The sequence below is a fragment of the Podarcis erhardii genome (assembly GCF_964252035.2).
Source record: "Podarcis erhardii genome assembly, chromosome: 18".
NCBI lineage: Eukaryota > Metazoa > Chordata > Lepidosauria > Squamata > Lacertidae > Podarcis > Podarcis erhardii.
Genome location: NC_138516.1, coordinates 5,568,588 through 5,590,056, shown reverse-complemented (window position 1 = coordinate 5,590,056; position 21,469 = coordinate 5,568,588). Strand labels below are relative to the sequence as shown.

The 21,469-nt window shown below is 47.4% G+C and overlaps 2 protein-coding genes across 2 annotated transcripts in view; both read right to left on the bottom strand.

The window, feature by feature from the left end:
* LOC309332990 (protein-lysine 6-oxidase-like) overlaps positions 1-21,469 on the bottom strand; it is a 285,922-nt gene that overhangs the window by 86,840 nt on the left and 177,613 nt on the right. The gene's annotated exons all lie outside the window — the stretch shown is intronic.
* LOC309333000 (uncharacterized protein) lies at positions 1,527-21,257 on the bottom strand. Its single transcript, XM_081846421.1, has 4 exons — positions 21,085-21,257; positions 13,295-13,966; positions 6,795-6,967; positions 1,527-3,386 (listed from the first exon to the last, which is right to left on the bottom strand). Exons 2-4 carry the CDS (start codon positions 13,604-13,606, stop codon positions 3,089-3,091), a joined length of 783 nt encoding a protein of 260 aa, XP_081702547.1. The 5' UTR covers positions 13,607-13,966; positions 21,085-21,257; the 3' UTR covers positions 1,527-3,088.

The window sequence follows — 21,469 nt, the reverse complement described above, 5'->3', positions numbered from 1 at the left end:
CTGGGTTGCCGCAGGACGCAACCTGAAAAGACGTAACCTGAACCAAACGTTAGGTAAAGGTAAAGGGACACCTGACCATTAGGTCCACTCGTGGCCGACTCTGGGGTTGCGGCGCTCATCTCGCTTTATTGGCCGAGGGAGCCGGCGTTCAGCTTCCGGGTCATGTGGCCAGCATGACTAAGCCGCTTCTGGCAAACCAGAGCAGCGCACGGAAACGCCGTTCACCTTCCCGCCGGAGCGGTACCTATTTATCTACTTGCACTCTGAAGTGCTTTCGAACTGCTAAGTTGGTAGGAGCAGGGACCGAGCAACGGGAGCTCACCCCATCGCGGGGATTCGAACCGACGACCTGCTGATCGGGAAGTCCTAGGCTCTGTGGTTTAACCCACAGCGCCACCCGCGTCCCGTGAACCGAACGTTACAAGACTGTAAACAACAACAACCCAACAACTGTTACTTTGGACACGGTTTATTGTAACAGAATCACAGAATTAGAGCTGTAAGGGGGCCCCAAAGGTCATCCAGTCTAACCCCCTCCCCCTGCAATGTAGGAATCTATTTGTCCAACATGGGGCTCAAACCAATGGCCCCAAGATTAAGAATCTCATGCTGCTTTGAGGAAAGGTTGAAGGGACTTGATGTACTCTGTCTGGAGGTGAGAAGACTCCAAGGGTAAGCATGACAACACAATTCAGAACCCCTTTCCCATTTACCGTATTTTTCGCCCTATTGGACGCACTTTTCCCCCCTCCAAAAATGAAGGGGAAATGTGTGTGCATCCTATGGGGCGAATGCAGGCTTTTGCTGAAGCCTGGAGAGCGAGAGGAAGCTATCTGCAAGCCTTGGAGCCCGCGGGAGTTCCCGCCGGGCTCCCAAGGCTTGCGGATAGCAGCCTGCAGCCCGAAACCCGGGGAGCACAGCGAAGCGCACCCCGGGCTTTGGGCAGCTCTCCGCAAGCCTGGGGAGACTGGCGCAACTTCCCGCTGGGCTCCCAAGGCTTGCGGATAGCAGCCTGCATCCCAAAGCCTGGGGCGCGCTGAGCAGCCTGTTCTGGGGGCTGGGGCCGGAGGAAGCTTGGGCTTCCCCCACCCCAGCCTGGGGGGGGGGGAATTTTTTTTCTTTATTCCCCCCCCCAAAAAAACCCCTAGGTGTGCCCTATGGGCCGGTGCGCCCTATAGGGCGAAAAATACTGTAGTTCAGTGTATTCATGGAATTAAAAAATATTACTTCTTCACACTGCCCATATGAGCCAGAAGTTTTATGTTTGGGAATTATAGGGACAGAAGTACCTAAATTGTATAGAAATTTATTTATGTATGCTACTACAGCAGCAAAAATGCATCTCGCCCCAAAATGGAAAGAAGCAGAAGTCTCAGTAAAGGAAGAATAGATACAAAAACTTACGGAATATGCAGAAATGGCGAAACTCACCGGAAGAATAAGAAATCAAGATAAGAAACCTTTTTCCCCTGGGGGGGGGAATAATTTCCCCCCCTTTATTCCCCTCCCCAAAAAACTAGGTGCGCCCTATGGGCCGGTGCGCCCTATAGGGCGAAAAATACGGTATTTATTTTTAATGCAATACTTGGGGTTGTACCTGACTTAAGCCATATTCAGAGCAGCGCAAATGAAATCAATGGGTTTCATTGACGAGCATGAATTGAAAAATCAGTGGATGCCAGTCACACCCATTGATTTGACTTGACCAGTTTGAGGAAGGTAGTGGACGGGGAGCTATGTTGTGGCTCATAATTAGAGGGAATGAATTCCTCTGGCAAGCAAATAACTTTTAATTCTCCCACCCCCACCCCAACTTTCATGGTATCTAGAAGCACAAAAGCCCCCAAACTTACTGTATTTATTTCTCTTCAGTTCCTTACCTCTCTCTCGTTTGCAATTCCCAAACCAATTGCTGAGAAAACATTACTTTCGGAAGGGTTAACTTTGCCTGCAAATTTCATCCACTTCTGATAAAAAATTTAGGTGTTTTTCTTTTAAGGCTCTCAGCACAAAAGCCCCTGAGCTTTGTTTACCTGTAATTTGCTCTATCCATTCTGGAGGCTTGGTAATTGCTTCTGTCAAAATGTGGGGGGAGTTATAGCCTCGCCCACCCAAACATTGCCCAGTAGTGATTTGTGGGAGAACAAAGCAGACCGGGATAGAGTCTGAATGAGTCTCGCACGGAAACAGCCTGTTTTCGGAAGTGACAACCCTGCAGTCAGGGCACAACACTAGTTTATGCATGCATACCTCACAAACCCCTTTCCATCCTTTCTCTAGGCAAGGAAGAAGCATAATCCTAGTTCAATGACATTCCAGCCAGGAAAAGGGATCTGAGGGGGTTGCAGAGCACGGCCAGTGTGAGGTGTGGCCAAGTCAGGGTGTGTGTGGCCTGTGGCGGGGATGTGCATGTTGCAATTTACAGTTCTTGACCTGCATGCATGAAAGGGTTAACTGGAGCCCTGCGCTCAAGTTACCCAAGTGGGAGTGGCTTAGGCTCTCAGCAGCCTCTGGCTCCTCTTTCTCAGTCTTTTACAAGCCAAGTGAACTGAAACTCTCAACAAATGAGATTTTACAGCCTGCATCTTTGCTAACCAAAAGTTTGTGCGATCCTTTTTTGTAAGTAAACAATATGCTTTTCCCATTTAATTCATTTGAAACCCTTTTTTTATTATTCATTTCACTGCCAGCAGATAGAGATATGTTTGATGCAACATCTGGGGACTCTGTGAGTACAACATTCAATTTTTGTTGTTGTTGTTGCAAAGTTAAGTGTCTGTGATTTATTCTAGCCTAAGCCTTTTTTGTGAAGAATATTTGTTTAAAGATGGGCAAGGGCAGATGTAAATCTAACCAAGTTTTAATGTGCTGGGAGCAATCGCCATTATGCTTAACTCTGGAGAGGAGGAATATCTCCTCCAAACCTCTCTCTCCAACAGAATGGCCTGGGGAGAATCCTGAGGGCTGAATAGACAGGAGAAGCTTTCAGTCCAGGTCTCTTCTAGAGAAGCAGCACCTAAAAAGATTGTCTTTTCCATGAACCATCTCTGATGCAGAGGCTGCTGGTGGACCCAAGCTGGAGAAGGCATCACGGATTAGCGTGGGCCAGGGCGGGCCCCATCTGCAGTTGCGGTCTGCTCCAGGCCGCCCAGTTCAGCCTCTTCTCAGCCTGGGATTTCTCCTTCCCTCCTCCGGAGAAGAAAGGATGAGGCCAGGAGACAGCTGAGGGCAGCAGGAGAGGAGGGAGCCCGGGCGGGCAAGGTGGAGTCATGCCAGGGAGGCCGGCGTGGGCATATGGAGGGCAGCAGAGGCAGTAGCGCCCCGGGGAGCAGCAGCTGAGTCCATAAAAAGCATATGGGTGGTAGTAGCCGAAGTTCACCGCCATCCTGGGAGAAGGAAGAGGAGCAGGGACCAAAATTCACATTCGCAGGAAACAGGCCATTGGTGGGACAGCGTTGTGTTTATATCTACAGTGGTCCCTTGGTTCTCAAACTCCTTGGTACTCAAACAACTTGGAACCCAAACACTGCAAACCCAGAATTGGGAGTTCCGGTTTGCGAACATTTTTCGGAAGCCAAACGAGCTCTGTTTTGAGTGTTACGCTTCCGATTTGAGTGCGACGCTGAGGTCTGTCTGCTTTTGCTATTTATTTTGAGTTTTTGCGGCTATTATTTTTTGTGACCGCGTGGAACCCAGTTCAGCTACTGATTGATTGGACTGTGTGACTGCAGTACATTGTTTATTGATTTCATTTGATGGATCAATGGTCTCGTCAGATAGTAAACTTAATGTCAAGTTGCTGTTTTAGGGGTTGTTTTTAGAAGTCTGGAATGGATTAAAGCACGCCTTGGTTTTGGAACGGACTTCCAGAACAGATTAAGTTTGAGAACCAAGGTACCACTGTATTTATTTATACGCTATTTCATAGAACAAAGAATTGCCATCTGGTCCAACCCCATGAAATGCAGGAATCTTCTGCCCAATATGAACACCCTGAGATTAAGAGTTTCACTCTCTGCCTTTTCTCCGCAGATTCATAACAAAAGAGATTGATTGTTCAAGGTGGCCTACATCATTCTCCTTTCTCCTCAATGAATTCCACTAAACAACCCTGTGAGGTAGACCGGGCTGAGGGACAGTGACTGGCCTCCAAGTTCACCCAGGGAGTTTCACGGCCAAGTGGGGATTTGAACCCTGTTCCTGTTCCGACCCTCCAACCCAGGGGTCAGCAAACTTTTTCAGCTGGGGGCCAGTCCACTGTCCCTTAGACCTTGTGGGGGGCCGGACTATATTTTGAAAAAAGAAGAAGAAGAAAGAACAAATTCCTTTGCCCCACAAATAACCCAGAGATGCATTTTAAATAAAAGGACACATTCTGGGCACCACAGTTCAAGAAGGACACGGACAAACTGGAACGTGTCCAGAGGAGGACAACCAAAATGGTCAAAGGCCTGGAAACGATGCCTTATAAGGAACGGCTAAGGGAGCTGGGCATGTTTAGCCTGGAGAAGAGGAGGTTAAGGGGTGATGTGATAGCCATGTTTAAATATATAAAAGGATGTCACATAGAGGAGGGAGAAAGGTTGTTTTCTGCTGCTCCAGAGAAGCGGACACGGAGCAATGGTTCCAAACTACATGAAAGAAGATTCCACCTAAACATTAGGAGGAACTTCCTGACAGTAAGAGCTGTTCGACAGTGGAATTTGCTGCCAGGGAGTGTGGTGGAGTCTCCTTCTTTGGAGGTCTTTAAGCAGAGGCTTGACAACCATATGTCAGGAGTGCTCTGATGGTGTTTCCTGCTTGGCAGGGGGTTGGACTCGATGGCCCTTGTGGTCTCTTCCAACTCTAGGATTCTATGATTCTATGATTCTACTCGTGTAAAAACATGCTGATTCCCAGACCATCCGCGGGCCGGATTTAGAAGGCGATTGGGCTGGATCCGGCCCCCGAGCCTTAGTTTGCCTACCCATGCTCTAACCACTATACCACACTGCTATTTATAATAGTGGTTCCCAGGATTCTTTGGGAGAAAGCATGTGCTTTGAGCGTTATTGTGGATTAATGGTTATCTCCTACTTGGACTACTGCAATATGTTCTACGTGGGGCTACCTTTGAAGGTGACTCAGAAACTACAACTGATTCAGAATGCGGCAGCCAGACTGGTGACTGGGAGTGGCTGCCAAGACCATATAACACCAGTCCTAAAGGACTTACATTGGGTCCCAGTATGTTTCCGAGCACAATTCAAAGTGTTGGTGCTGACCTTTGAAGCTCTTAATGGCCTCAATCCTGTATACCTGAAGGAGCGTCTCCACCCCCATCGTTCTGCCCGGACACTGAGGTCCAGCACTGAGGGCCTTCTGGCGGTTCCATCGCTGTGAGAAGCCAAGTTACAGGGAACCAGGCAGAGGGCCTTCTTAGTAGTGGCGCCCGCCCTGTGGAACGCCCTCCCACCAGATGTCAAAGAGAAAAATACTGTATTTTTTGCTCTATAAGACTCACTTTTTCCCTCCTAAAAAGTAAGGGGAAATGTGTGTGCATCTTATGGAGCGAATGCAGGCTGCGCAGCTATCCCAGAAGCCAGAACAGCAAGAGGGATTGCTGCTTTCACTGCGCAACGATCCCTCTTGTTGTTCTGGCTTCTGAGATTCAGAATATTTTTTATCTTGTTTTCCTTCTCCGAAAACTAGGTGTGTCTTATGGTCTGGTGCGTCTTATAGAGCGAAAAATACGGTAACTACCAAACTTTTAGAAGACATCTGAAGGCAGCCCTGTTTAGGGAAGCTTCTAATGTTTAATAGTTTATTGTATTTTAGTGTTTTGTTGGAAGCCGACCAGAGTGGCTGGGGAAACCCAGCCAGGTGGGCGGGATATAAATAATAAATTATTATTATTATTATTTAAATGTCCTGTAAATGCCGGGCAGTGGGCGGACACGACTCGGCCTCCACTGGGCCACAAGCCCGCGTGATAACAGACCTTGGTGCCGGGACTGAATGGCCCTCGCCTTTTGCTTACCCAACCCCGAAGGGAGAAAGCAGAGCAGGTGAGAAGGTCTTTCTTTTGGTTCTGGGGAGGTCAAGTTGAGGTCAGCCGGAGGGCTAAAGGTCTTCTCCTTCCCATGAGTTTTGGAGGGTTAATAGAGCCCATTAAGGGATAGGATGAATAGGGCTCATTCTGCATATGGCGCATGGAGAACCAAGGGGGGCGGGTTTGTTTGGCGCAAGAGCATAGCTGTCAACTTACAGATTTGAAAATAAGGGACCAGCAGCCTCGGAAATAAGGGATCAGCAGCCAAAATAAGGGATTTTCCAAGCACAGGTATGTTCAACTTCTGAGCCCCTCCGAGCCAAAGGCAGAAAGCCCAGCCAGCAGCCCAACGAAGCCTCAAGCGGTGGCTCCCACAGCGCAGCAACCCGGCAAAGGGGATGCAGCAAGGAAAACCACCGTCACCTCTCCGCTGGGAAGCGCTGAGCAAAGGCGAGTCCCCAGGCAACGTGGCTGATTTGATCGGCACAAGGCATGCAAGCTCCACCCCCCAGTCGTTCTTAGACTCCTTATTGGGTGAGCAACGCAGCCAAGCAACACAGTTGGAGCCTCCCTCCTCCCTAGCCGGCAGGGAGGGAGGGAGGGAGAGGAGCTGCTTCCTTTGAAACCCGGGAAATTTCAGGGACGTCATCAATAAGGGACAGCAGCGGGACACAGTGCTGGGATAAGGGACTTTCCCGCCAAATAAGGGACACTTGACAGCTATGCGGAAGAGCAGCATCAAAGCCGTGGGGATGCCTCTCACCTGCGGATCCTTCGCCGCGCTCTCCGCCGGTGGTAATCTCCCTTGGAGAAGTCCTCCAGGTTAGCCGGGTGGATGGCCCAGTAATGGCCTTTGCCGTTGTCGCTGCGGCCTGCTTTGATGAAGCACTCGTTCAACGACAGGTTGTGCCTCACACTGTTGCGCCAACTCTTCTCCTGCACGTAAAAAAACGGGAAAAAGAGGGGTGTTGGGGGATCATTCAGTTTGCCACCGAAGGGTTAACTCTGCCGCCGGTAAAAACGAGGGTTGCCCGGTCTGCTTAGCAACCAGGCAGAATGGCAGGAGGCAGTTCCAAGGGAGTTACGCCTCTGTATGTTTGGCGGAACGTCTCCCTGCTATGAACAAGGCTTGGAAAAGGTAAAGGTAAAGGGACCCCTGACCATTAGGTCCAGTCGTGGACGACTCTGGGGTTGTGGTGCTCATCTCGCTTTATTGGGCGAGGGAGCCGGCGTACAGCTTCCGGGTCATGTGGCCAGCAGGACTAAGCCGCTTCTGGCGAACCAGAGCAGCGCATGGAAACGCCGTTTACCTTCCCACCGGAGCGGTACAGTACCTATTTACAGTCATACCTCGGGTTGAATACGCTTCGAGTTGAGCACGTTCGAGTTGCGCTCCGTGGCAACCCGGAAGTAACGGAGCGCGTTACTTCCGGGTTTCGCCGCTTGCGCATGTGCAGACGCTCAAAATGATGTCAGGCGTATGAAATTCGACGCACACGTGCGCAGACGTGCCATCGCTAGTTACGTTGACCTCTAGGTGCGAACGGGGCTCCGGAACGGATCCCGTTCGTATCTAGAGGTACCACTGTATCTACTTGCACTTTGACGTGCTTTTGAACTGCTAGGTTGGCAAGAGCAGGGACTGAGCAACGGGAGCTCACCCCGTCGTGGGGATTCGAACCGCCAACCTTCTGATCAGCAAGTCCTAGGCTCTGTGGTTTAACCCACAGCACCACCCGCATCCCTTTTAAGGCTTGGAATAAGATACACAAAGACCCCTTTTCTTATTTCTCCTCTGATGATGACACTGCTGTCCTCAGTGAAGAGTGCTAATGATTTGTTTTTCTCTCTGGGTGCCGCCGTCGGTGTTATTGAAGTGACTTAGGCAGCTGGAGAAGGCCAAAGAAGAATTTCCGTTTGTGCAAGGCGTGACAGGGCCAAAGGCTTGCGGAAATGGAAATGGCAGGATGGGGGCTATAGCTCTGGAACATGTGCAGCAATATTTTAAATGAGCCTAACCTCTTGAGTATGTGCAGAGTGCTTCCCCTTTAAATTCATTTTGGGGTAGGACCTTTAATAAATTCTAGTTCATCTTCAAGCCCATTTTAGACCCTTTGGATTGAGTTTAAAGATCGTAACTATTGGGGGGGGGGATTAATTAAACCATTTGCATTCCACGGTGTGTGTCTTCTGATTCGCCCCATGCCTTTATAATAATAATAATAATATTTTTTATTTATACCCTGCCCTCCCCAGCCAAGGCCGGGCTCAGGGCGGCTTACAAACAATAATAAAAACAAGTGGAATGATTGCAACTTAAAAACAACATTAAAATAATGAAACATTTAAATATTAAAATGTAGCCTCATTGCAGGAGGAGAAGGAAAAGAAAAAAGAAAGAGAGGGAGGGAATCAAATTGGCTCCAAGCCAAAGGCCAGGCAGAACAACTCTGTTTTACAGGCCCTGCGGAAAGAAATCAGATCCCGCAGGGCCCTGGTCTCATGAGGCAGAGCGTTCCACCACGCCGGGGCCAGTGTTGAGAAGGCCCTGGCTCTGGTTGAAGCCAATCTAACTTCCTTAGGGCCCGGGACCACTAGGGTGTTGCTATTTATGGACCTTGAGGCTCTCCGTGGGGCACACCGAGAGAGGCGGTCCTTTAGTCTTCTTAAGTATATTTTATTCTTTAGCACAACAGCTTATAACATTCTGAAAGCTGGGGGGGAAATACTCGGCTGAGGATTGTTTGGATGAACTTGAATTGAACTGGCTGGGAATCGAACTAGTTAATTTTGTAAAGGGACCAGCATGAACTGGAATTAGTTCCTTTGGGGACCTGTTAAACCCAAACTTGAACTTGTTCCTTTGGGGATCTGTTAAACTTGAACTAGTAGTTCCTTTTTTATTTTTTAAAGTGAACTTTGTATGTCTTTAATGCACAAAGCAATCATGCAATATCCAGGGCATTTTAGCAGATAAGCCATATCTAATCTATTTTTTTATTATTAAATTTTTAATTTATGTATCATAATTGTTACAAAATATAAACAAAATATTGCAAATACATACATACAGTGGTACCTCGGGTTAAGTACTTAATTCGTTCCGGAGGTCCATTCTTAACCTGAAACTGTTCTTAACCTGAAGCATCTCTTTGGCTAATGGGGCCTCCCGCTGCTGCCGCGCCGCCGGAGCATGATTTCTGTTCTCATCCTGAAGCAAAGTTCTTAACCCAAGGTACTATTTCTGGGTTTGTGGAATCTGTAACCTGAAGCATATGTAACCTGAAGCGTATGTAACCCCAGGTACCACTGTACATACATATATATTTCAAATAAGCACATATATATGAAAAAAGGAGCAAAAGAGAAGAAAAGAAGAAAAGTTGGAAGAGTTTCTTCCAAGTTTCTTCTACAAATATCTCAATACTAAAATAATAATATAATAAAATTTCATTGATTGACTTCCATCACTTCCATATCTAATCTAAATGCTTTCTGGTCTTTGGTATCATGTCTTTATGATGTCTATTGAAGGCATCTCTGTTTCATTTGCATTTTGGGGACTGGTTGGCCGGTTTGCTCTGACTTGGGTCACGAAGGTCACTGTGTGACCTTGTCAATCACCCTCAGGCTAGCCTACCTCACAGGGTTGTGGTGGGCGGTAAAGGAGGAGGGAAAAAATCATGATTCTCACCACCTTGAGCTCCATTGAGAAAAAAAAGTGGGATGGAAGTGCAACAAACAGACAATTAAACAACTAAAACATTGTGGGGGCAGGAGGGGTGGGTGGGAGGGAATGGAGAATCCAGAATAGGGCATGGCTGGCTGGCTGACAGGAGAACTCCAGTCTGCAACACTTTGTTGCAGATCCCACTATTCAATGTAATGACTTAACCGATTTAATAAATAAACCATTCAATAACAATGTAATAAATAAAAGAAACAAACGTTTGTCTTCAGCCAGGCCTTCAGCTGATTAACATTCTACGGCTTTTTAAATGTTCTTTGTGGGATTGGTTTGTTTTTGTTTTATTATGTATTTTGTATTTTTGTCTGTTGTGAACCGTCCTGGGATCTGCGGATGAAGGGCGGTATACAAATTTAATAAAACAAGCAAACAAACAACGAACAATAATAACCTAACTCCAAACCTTGTTTATACAATCAGCCAATGTCAAAAACCTTGTTTATTTACTTTAATCTGATTTTTACTTGTTGGAAGTAGAATGCTTATATTAGTCCCCTATTTACCCTCAAAACTTCCCGCAGGCAACTGAGATAAAACAGTGGCAAGCTTTTGGTTTACCAGCCAGTTGAAGCTTCGTTGCCAACTCTTGAAATATTACTAGTGATACCCAGTTCCCCAAGGTCAACTTGTTGCGGTCCTTGGGTCATTAGAGTGGCCCCAGAAATTGCCATGGTTAAAGCTATGGTTTTCCCAGTAGTCATGTATGGAAGTGAGAGCTGGACCATAAAGAAGGCTGATAGCTGAAGAATGGATGCTTTTGAATTATGGTGCTGGAGGAGACTCTTGAGAGTCCCATGGACTGCAAGAAGATCAAACCTCTCCGTTCTGAAGGAAATGAGCCCTGAGTGCTCACTGGAAGGACAGATCCTGAAGCTGAGGCTCCAAGACTTTGGCCACCTCATGAGAAGAGAAGACTCCCTGGAAAAGACCCTGATGTTGGGAAAGATGGAGAGCACAAGGAGAAGGGGATGACAGAGGACGAGATGGTGGGACAGTGTTCTTGAAGCTACGAACATGAGTTTGACGAAACCACGGGAGGCAGTGGAAGACAGGAGTGCCTGGCGTGCTCTGGTCCAGGAGGTCACGAAGAGTCGGACATAACTAAACGACTAAACAGCAACAACAGAACTTGCCGCGGTCTGGCGAGACTTAATAGAGGCAGACATATCTGTCAGTTTGGGTTTCTCTCAGCTTCTAATCCCCTCCTACTCTTGAATTCTGCAGCAATTTCCAAGAATAAAGTCTTCAGGAAAATCCGTTAACATTTCAGTGCAAATTTCTCCAAACGAACAACATTCTCGGATGCTGTTTGGACTGCTGTACAAACATTTGCAAGCACCTAATATAATGCATCTTTCTGTGTTATTTTCATGAATTTACGCACCCTTTCCTCTAAGGCATGTATCTTTGCACCACGGAATCTGGAGAAGCATGGATTTCGAAGGATAGCTCTGTTTCGGCTCAAAACGGTGGGAGTTTTGTAGTTGTTTGTTAAATTGCAGACGGAATCAACTTTCTCCCGCAAGTCTAGCAAAAGGATGCTCCCTAGACTTAATGTTTGCAAGTCAGAAGCTCAAAAAAGGGAGTAGATAGGAAAGTAAATTTGTACCCTCTGCAGGAGAGCTGTTTGAGAGTTACCGCTGTTTGGCAGGAATCTCCTACAATGTTTTGAGCTTCTGTCCCGAGCCCTAGGCATTTCTGCTGAGATCTCCCCGGACAGAGAAGAGAACTGGGTGTTAAAAAGGCCAAGAAACTGTGTAACTGGCGTCTCGTGAAAAGGATGGCCACCTACGTATCGCCAAAAGGGAGGGGTAAAGAGGGTGCTGATTTGCATATATTTTGCATGCTCGTAACGGAAACGGGTACAATGGGTGGAATCCAATGCTAGTAGGTCCGTTGAAATCAATGAACATGGCTAATCTAGATCCATTAATTTCAGCAAGACTAGTGTTGGATACAGTGCCAGATTTACATATAAGCTAAACAAGCTATAGCTTAGGGCCCCACTCTCTTGCCCCCCCCCAATATACTTCTTCTTAATTATATTTCACTATTAATATACTTCTTCTTAATTGTATTTTCGTTCAATAAAATACATATTTTGTTACGTGCAAATGGCTTGAGATACCTATGAGGTCCATAAATTACGACATAGCATATATTCAACACAAAAAAAAACAGCGACAATGTGTTGTTGACAAAGGACAGCTGGACATATAAAGGGCCGCATTACCTTTAGTAGCTTAGGGCCTCATCAAACCTATATCCGGCCCCGGTTGGATACAACCCATTAAACCTCGTCATAATGGGGATGGTGACTAGATCATCTGTATGCTTCCTAAGCCTTCTGTGGGGCTGTCAATGGACCATTTCATGAACCTTAGACGTTTTTTATCTCTTAACTGGACCGGAACGGGACAGCCCTTCCTCTTCAGACAGAGGACTGTTCTCGGAGGCCTGCCAACTAGCAGGACAGATTCAGATTAGATTATTGCGGCCATTGGCCCATAACGAAAACAATACATCCAAATTTATCCATAAACAATACAATTTAAACAGTTCCAAGTTAAAACACCCATATAAAACCAATTTTACTTCAGTTAAGTAAACACTATACACAATAAGCTCCCTCTATGTAAACCGCAATTCAAATCCATCAGATTTTGGGGGGTATGCGTCTTGGTTCTGGCACTTATTAATGGTTCTTAAGTTTAGCTAAGCTGTCAGAGTCATACAGTGCTCCATTTCTCCTCTTTTGAAATAAAACATTAATCAGGTATCTAGCGACTGCAAGGGATCTACTTGTATCTTCGTCGTTTAGTAGGTATATTATTTGGGCTTCCTGAGGTCCGTCAGCAATTCTCGATAAATATGGGGCCAGAAACTTGGACCGTGAAGCCGAATGTAATGGACAACAGAAGATTATATGATATAACGATTCTATAGATCCACTTTTACAGTCGCAGAGGAGTGAGATCTGTCCGTTGGAGAGTCTGTTACCCAACACATTTGATGGGAAAACATTGAATCTAGCCTTTATAAAGGCATACCTGTGCGTCACCACCGATAAGGTAGTTAAATAAGATGGAAGTTTCGTTGGTGGTGTTAAGCCAAGGTTTATCGGCGAACAAGTGCCACCACCTGTCGCAATATTAAATTGTAAATCCATCTCCTCTAGAACTAGCAGGACAGTAGAAGGCAAGGGCCGCAGTTCAGTGGTAGAACATCTACTTTTCATGCAGAAGGTCCTTAGCAGGTAGGGCTCTGGCCCGAAAACCTGGAGAGATGGACAATACTGAGCTTAGATGGACCAATGGTCTGTGTCGGGAAAAGGTAGCTTCCTCTGGGGTCCTAGGACTCTCGGCCACTGTACCTGGAAGAAACCAGTGATGTCCTCGCCCACCAAGTTGGCTTGCTCATTGGACGAGGGCTCTAGGTTGGGGGAGTCTGGAAGGTAGTTCAAGGTGGGAACCTCTCTGCCCATGTTCTCCAAGGTACCTGTTGGCGGAACTCACCTTGTTTTTGAAGTACGGGTATTTATCCATAATCCACTGGTAGATGTCGGACAGCAAAAGCTTCTTCTCTGGCGAGGAGAGGATAGCGGTCGAAATGAGGGCGATGTAAGACTGGTTGGGTTTGTCCAGGAGATCTGGAGGTGCGTGAGGTCCAGGTTGCTCTGTCTCTGCGACGCCTCTTCCTTCTGCCCTCACTTGCTCACCCCTCGGTTCTGGATCCCTGCGGTGTGGTTTCCCATTCTCGAAAAGGAGGTAGTCAATGGTGAAGGAGACGCTCGGCTTCCTGTGGACCTCTGCCTCTGCCCTTTCCATGGCGGACGCAACTCGGGGTGCCCTTGATCTCAGCTCATCTTCGCCGGTCCTGGAAGTCCAGCAAGGTCCAGGAGCTGCGTTGGGGCAGCGGCGGAAACAGAAGCGTCTCCCGAGGGCTGGGCTTGTAATTAGTGCAGATTACAGGGTTTGCTAATTGTGTTTTCACAAACGGGCTGCCTCCGCAAAGCAGCCTGTTTATCTGGCAAAGACTTAGCTTTAGCAGGATTTGGCATCTAAGCCTAATAAATGCATTGATTAATCCGCTCGGGATACAGGAATTCTGAGCTGGGTTTACCAACAGGTTGGCGGCAGCTGGAGGAGACGGGGAGGGGGTGGTCAGGGAGGGGGTCACAGGAGGGTCTAGGAAAACAAACACTGTATTCTGCTCTGGTCAGATCTCACCTGGAGTACTGTGTCCAGTTCTGGGCACCACAGTTCAAGAAGGACACTGACAAACTGGAACGTGTCCAGAGGAGGGCAACCAAAATGGTCAAAGGCCTGGAAACGATGCCTTATGAGGAACGGCTAAGGGAGCTGGGCATGTTTAGCCTGGAGAAGAGGAGGTTAAGGGGTGATATGATAGCCATGTTCAAATATATAAAAGGATGTCACATAGAGGAGGGAGAAAGGTTGTTTTCTGCTGCTCCAGAGAAGCGGACACGGAGCAATGGCTCCAAACTACAAGAAAGAAGATTCCACCTAAACATTAGGAAGAACTTCCTGACAGTAAGAGCTGTTTGACAGTGGAATTTGCTGCCAAGGAGTGTGGTGGAGTCTTCTTCTTTGGAGGTCTTTAAGCAAAGGCTTGACAACCATATGTCAGGAGTGCTCTGATGGTGTTTCCTGCTTGGCAGGGGGTTGGACTCGATGGCCCTTGTGGTCTCTTCCAACTCTAGGATTCTATGAAAAGAGGAACCGTTTTTATTTCATTCCATTAGGATTTTTGTCTTCGCTTTAATCCTGCCCTTTTGCATCCGGCCCAGTATACCTGAAGGAGCGTCTCCACCTGGGATGAGGGCCAGGGCCTTCTGGGGGTTCCCTCATTGCGAGAAGCTAAGCTACAGGGCCTTCTCGGTAGTGGCCCTGTGGAATGCCGTCCCATCAGATGTCAAGGAAATAAGCAGCTATCCTATTTTTAAAAGACATCTGAAGGCAGCCCTGTTCAGAGAAGTTTTTAATGTGTGACATTTTAGAGTATTTTTGGTCCTTGTTGGAAGCTGCCCAGAGTGGCTGGGGAAACCCAGCCAGATGGGCCGGGTACAAATAATAAATTATTAGTATTATTATCTGAGCTCAGGACGGCTGGCAAGCTAAGGAGTAATTCCTAAAATATATCGGAGCAAATTCCCAATTCAGGAAAATAAGAGGCTGCCACAGAAATTGAAGCTGCACAGAACAGGAATGCAGAAAGCGGCCCTACATCACATTTCTCTAGCTCAGCTTTGTCTTGTCTCCAGCTGTTTTTGAACTACAGTTCCCATCATCCCTGACCACTGGTCCTGCTCGCTAGGGATGATGGGAGTTGTAGTCCAACAACAGCTGGAGGGCCTAGTTTGGGAGTGCCTGGTTCAAAGGCTATTCATCAGGAAATAAGGATTTGTTTTTCATGTGTGCTAAAACTTAGTTAACAAACACGGATACATATGCTATGTTGTTATTTTTTTTTTAGTTAAATAAATTATTAAGGAAAAAACTTTCTCCTTGCAATAAAGTACATCAGAAAAGTTGCCCAAATATTAACAGTCAAGTTTGCGGAACCCTGCCCTAGGGTCTCAGGCTGGGGGATTTCCCCAGGCCCAGGGGCGTTCCGAGGTGGGGGCGAGGGGGCGGTCCGACCTAGGTGCCATTCCAAAGGAGGGTGACAAAATGCCGACCCCCGATCAGCGGCGCACCCCCTGGGACACACGCCACACCTCCTGCGAAGAGTGGCACGCCCCTGGGACGCACATCATGCCCCCTGGGGTGAGTGCCACACCTCCTGCGATGAGTGCCACGCCCCTGGGATGAGTGCCACGCCCTTGGGACACTTGCCACACCTTCTGCGATGAGTGCCATGCCCCCTGGGGTGAGTGCCACACCTCCTGTGATGAGTGCCACGCCCCTGGGACGACTGCCACGCCCTTGGGACACACGCCACACCTTCTGCGCTGAGTGCCACGCCCCCTGGGACACACGTCATGCCCCCTGGGGTGAGTGCCACACCTCCTGCGATGAGTGCCACGCCCCTGGGACGAGTGCCACGCCCTTGGGATGCACGCCACGTCCCCTGCGATGAGTGCCACGCCCCCTGGGACACACGTCATGCCCCCTGGGGTGAGTGCCACACCTTCTGCGATGAGTGCCACGCCCCTGGGATGAGTGCCACGCCCTTGGGATGCACGCCACGTCCCCTGCGATGAGTGCCACGCCCCTGGGACGCACATCATGCCCCCTGGGGTGAGTGCCACACCTCCTGCGATGAGTGCCACGCCCCTGGGATGAGTGCCACGCCCTTGGGACACTTGCCACACCTTCTGCGATGAGTGCCATGCCCCCTGGGGTGAGTGCCACACCTCCTGTGATGAGTGCCACGCCCCTGGGACGACTGCCACGCCCTTGGGACACACGCCACACCTTCTGCGCTGAGTGCCACGCCCCCTGGGACACACGTCATGCCCCCTGGGGTGAGTGCCACACCTCCTGCGATGAGTGCCACGCCCCTGCTACAACCCCACAAAAACAGGACGCCCAAATAATCCCGTGATAAAAACAATATCTAAAGAACTGTTGTTAAGTTGAGGTCCCACCTTGCCTGAGTGGGGCATGAATTCAGTTCGCATTTAAAGGCAAATCTACATAATTCACACTTTCTGAAACTATATGCGAACTGAAACACAGCTGTATAATAATAATAATAATAATATTTTTTTAAAGACATCTGAAGGCAGCCCTGTTTAGGGAAGTTTTTAATGTTTAATGCTGTATTGTGTTTTTAATATTCGATGCGGAGCTGCCCAGAGTGGCTGGGGAAACCCAGCCAGATGGGCGGGGTATAAATAAATTATTATTAATAATAATTATTATTTGGAGCTTTCCAAATATTGTAATGCAGTTCTCTAGTCACAAAAATGCCCATATTAAAGAGTGCTTTTTATGCATATATTACTAAAAGTATTCCTGTAAATGCATTATTTAAGGGGGAAAGTTGGCTTTGCAAATAGGTGTACATTAGGTAACTTAGAACTATTTCTAGAACTTCTATAACAATTTCTACTTCATCTTCAAGTACATTCTCTTCTGTGTGGGGTTTTTCTTTCTTTATCTTGGTTCTCAATCCGTTCTGGAAGTCCGTTCCAAAACCAAAGCGTTCCAAAACCAAAGCAAGCTTTCCTATAGAAAGTAATGCAGAATGGATTAATCTGTTCTGGACTTTTAAAAACGACCCCTAAAACAGCAATTTAACATGAATTTTACCATAAAATGAAAGCAATAAACAACGTACTGCACTCACACAATCAATCCATCAGTAGCTGGACTGGGTTCCACACAGTCACAAAAACAAAATGAAAAAGAGCCACGAAAACAGAAACGCAAAACAAATAGCAAAAACAGACAAACCTCAGCGTAACACTCAAAACGGAGCATGTTCAGCTTCTGAAAAAAAATTGGCAAACCAGAACACTTACTTGCGGGTTTGCAGTGTTTGGGTTCCAAGTTGTTTGAGTATCAAGGCATTTGAGAACCAAGGTACCACTGTACCGACTCTTTTAAGCTTAAATCACATTTGTTGGGGGAAGTAAATCAAACAATGTGCGAGTGTGTTTTGGTGTTTTCTAAACCTACGTAAGTATATTTTATAATTCAGCACAGCAGCTGATAAGCGTTTGGATGAACTAGTTCATTTGTAAAGGGATGAACAACACCGACACTTAGTTCTTTATTGGAAATTTTGAATGTGCAGCTAGGGTTGCCATACGTCTGGGAAAATCCGGACGTATCGGAAATGGCAATTTTGGCGATTTATATGAAAAAAAGAGCTCTAAAAGCTCAACAACTTTTTGGTCTGGATTTTCACTTTCTGATATATGGCAACCCTATGTCCAACTCGTTTCCTTTTTTCGAACGAGTTTCCCAGGCTCTGGGCTTCCAATAAGCCCAAGGCAGCGTCCTTCAAGCCAAAACCTGCAGGAAGTTCCTGAAATATTTGCATCCATAAATTACTGCTGTTTTATTCAGCGTGGCAGCAGCAGAAAAGCTATGCTAGATTGTTATGAGGGGCAGGCAAACTGTCTATGCAGTGTGGCATATATTTTTAAAAATACAGAAATACAACGCCCACCGCCAAAGGCTGTAGCAAATATCTGAAATCTATAGAAAAATGAAATGCTGTCTTTATAGTAAACACGTGGGGTTATCTGTTAATTCTTTCCTTTCCTCTGACAGGCACCAGCTATGATATATAATTTCCCCCTCTTTTGCCACTTCTCCCAATTTTTCATAATTCTGAAAACTGTGGCATTACTACACCCCTTGACACGGGTAATGTAAGGCGGGGGGAAATGTGGCAAATAAATAAATTGACAAAACATTGATGCATTGTACAGTTTTCCCGCTTTGCCCCCCCTTCCCATAGCGTATTATGTGTGTATAAACTATATATTGCTGTAAGTTGCTTGGATACCTTTGGGTCACAAGAGACCGGCAAATTTAATATATGATTATGGTGATGATAATGATCAGTCCACATGGGATTTTGGAAATGCCTTTCCTCTCAAATTATTTTTAAATTGTGGCTACTTGGTGGGCCTCTTAAATACACTCTGCGCAAGCCCAGAGGGCCTCCCTGACCATATTGCTGTTCATCCACTGAAACCGAGCCAAGCCACTACAAAACCCTCTCCTAAGGTTAGTAGTTGTTTAGTCGTTTAGTCATGTTCGACTCTTCGTGACCCCCTGGACCAGAGCACGCCAGGCACTCCTGTCTTCCACTGCTTCCCGCAGTTTGGTCAAACTCATGCTGGTAGCTTCGAGAACACTGTCCCACCATCTCGTCCTCTGTCGTCCCCTTCTCCTTGTGCCCTCCATCTTTCCCAACATCAGGATCTTTTCCAGGGAGTCTTCTCTTCTCATGAGGTGGCCAAAGTCTTGGAGCCCCAGCTTCAGGATCTGTCCTTCCAATGAGCACTCAGGGCTGATTTCCTTAAGAATGGAGAGGTTTGATCTTCTTGCAGTCCATGGGACTCTCAAGAGTCTCCTCCAGCACCATAATTCAAAAGCATCCATTCTTCGGCGATCAGCCTTCTTTATGGTCCAGCTCTCATTTCCACACATCACTGCTGGAAAAACCATAGCTTTAACTATACGGACCTTTGTCGGCAAGGTGATGTCTCTGCTTTTTAAGATGCTGTCTAGGTTTGTCATTGCTTTTCTCCCAAGAAGCAGGTGTCTTTTAATTTCGTGACTGCTGTCACCATCTGCAATGATCATGGAGCCCAAGAAAGTAAAATCTCTCACTGCCTCCATTTCATCCCCTTCTATTTGCCAGGAGGTGATGGGACCAGTGGCCATGATCTTCGTTTTTTTGATGTTGAGCTTCAGACCATATTTTGCGCTCTCCTCTTTCACCCTCATTAGAAGGTTCTTTAATTCCTCCTCACTTTCTGCCATCAAGGTTGTGTCATCTGCATATCTGAGGTTGTTGATATTTCTTCCGGCAATCTTAATTCTGGCTAGGGAGTCATCCAGCCCAGCCTTTCGCATGTATGTATAAAATACATATTACTGTAAGTTGCTTGGATCCCTACGGGTCACAAGCGACCAGTGAATTTAATAAATGATTATGGTGACGATAATGATCAGTCCACATCGTAGAGTTGGAAGAGACCCCGTGGGGTCATCCAGCCCAACCCCCTGCAATGCAGGAATCTGGAACCCACGACCCTGAGATTAAGACTCTCATGTTCTACCGATTCAGCTTATCTCCCCCCCCCCAAAAAAAGTGGGGGGTGTGGCGTTGCTTTATCCATTAGATTCACATCCTGCCTTTCCTCTCAAATTATTTTTAAATTGTGGCTACTTGGTGGGCCTCTTAAATGCACTCTGGACATGCCCAGAGGGCCTCCCTGACCATATTGCTGTTCGTCCACTAAAACCGAGCCTAGCCACTACAAAACCCTCTCCTAAGGTTAGTAGTTGTTTAGTCGTTTAGTCGTGTCCGACTCTTTGTGACCCCCTGGACCAGAGCACGCCAGGCCCTCCTGTCTTCCACTGCCTCCCGCAGTTTGGTCAAACTCATGCTGGTAGCTTCAAGAACACTGTCCCACCATCCCGTCCTCTGTCGTCCCCTTCTCCTTGTGCCCTCCATCTTTCCCAGCATCAGGGTCTTTTCCAGGGAGTCTTCTCTTCTCCTGAGGTGGCCAAAGTCTTGGAGCCTCAGCTTCAGGATCCGTCCTTCCAGGGAGCACTCAGGACTGATTTCCTTAAGAATGGATAGGTTTGATCTTCTTGCAGTCCATGGGACTCTCAAGAATCTCCTCCAGCACCAGAATTCAAAAGCATCCATTCTTCGGCGATCAGCCTTCTTTATGGTCCAGCTCTCACTTCCATACATCACTGCTGGGAAAACCATAGCTCTTACTATACGGACCTTTGTTGGCAAGGTGATGTCTCTGCTTTTTAAGATGCTGTCTAGGTTTGTCATTGCTTTTCTCCCAATAAGCTGGTGTTTTTTAATTTCGTGACTGCTGTCACCATCTGCAATGATCATGGAGCCCAAGAAAGTAAAATCTCTCACTGCCTCCATTTCTTCCCCTTCTATTTGCCAGGAGGTGATGGGACCAGTGGCCATGATCTTTGTTTTTTTGATGCTGAGCATTAGACCATATTTTGCACTCTTCTCTTTCACCCTCATTAGAAGGTTCTTTAATTCCTCCTCCTTTTCTGCCATCCAAGTTGTGTCATCTGCATATCTGAGGTTGTTGATATTTCTTCCGGCAATCTTAATTCCGGCTAGGGAGTCATCCAGCCCAGCCTTTCGCATGTATGTATAAAATACATATTGCTGTAAGTTGCTTGGATCCCTACGGGTCACAAGCGACCGGTGAATTTAATATATGATTATGGTGACGATAATGATCAGTCCACATGGGATTTTGGACAGAACGGAACGAAGATGAATGTCAGAATCGTAGAGTTGGAAGAGACCCCGTGGGGTCATCCAGCCCAACCCTGTGCAATGCAGGAATCTGGAACCCACGACCCTGAGATTAAGACTCTCATGTTCTACTGATTCAGCTTATCCCCCCCAAAAAAGTGGGGTGTGTGCCGTTGCTTTGTCACATCCTGCCTTTCCTCTCAAATTATTTTTAAATTGTGGCTACTTGGTGGGCCTCTTAAATGCACTCTGCACATGCCCAGAGGGCCTCCCTGACCATATTGCTGTTCGTCCACTAAAACCGAGCCTAGCCACTACAAAACCCTCTCCTAAGGTTAAGTCGAACCTAAATATGACCACAGATTAAATCCTGCCCGCAAATTATTTCCCCTTTTTGGGGGGTGCGTGTCTCTTTAAGAGCCGGCTGGGCGGGGCCACGCCTCGTCATCGCTCTTTCTCGGGAAGAGGAAGCGGGCAAGGCGGGTTGGCTTGCCGCCGCTGTGCGCATGCGCCGCCTCTCCCCTCTTCTGGCGGAGGAGAAGCGAGAGGCCGGCCCGAGAAAGCTTCGCCGGGTCGCTTGGCGCGCATGCGCAACGCGCCGCGCTCCTTCGTCTCCGGCGTCGCACGTCAGGAGAGGGTTTTTTTTTTTGTGTACGGAGCGTCGACGCTGATTGGAGAAAAGAGGGCGGGGGGCGGGGAAAGGGACCGCAAGCGCGCGCTCCGGATTGGCC

Bases quoted from the DNA above. Each gene is read 5' to 3' on its own strand.
- LOC309333000 (XM_081846421.1), bottom strand. From the start codon at position 13,606: ATGGAAAGGGCAGAGGCAGAGGTCCACAGGAAGCCGAGCGTCTCCTTC. The intron at 6,968-13,294 runs GTGAGTTCCGCC...TTTTACGTGCAG, and splicing joins ACCCGTACTTCAAAAACAAG to GAGAAGAGTTGGCGCAACAG. The intron at 3,387-6,794 runs GTGAGAGGCATC...TCCTTCTCCCAG, and splicing joins GCGCGGCGAAGGATCCGCAG to GATGGCGGTGAACTTCGGCT.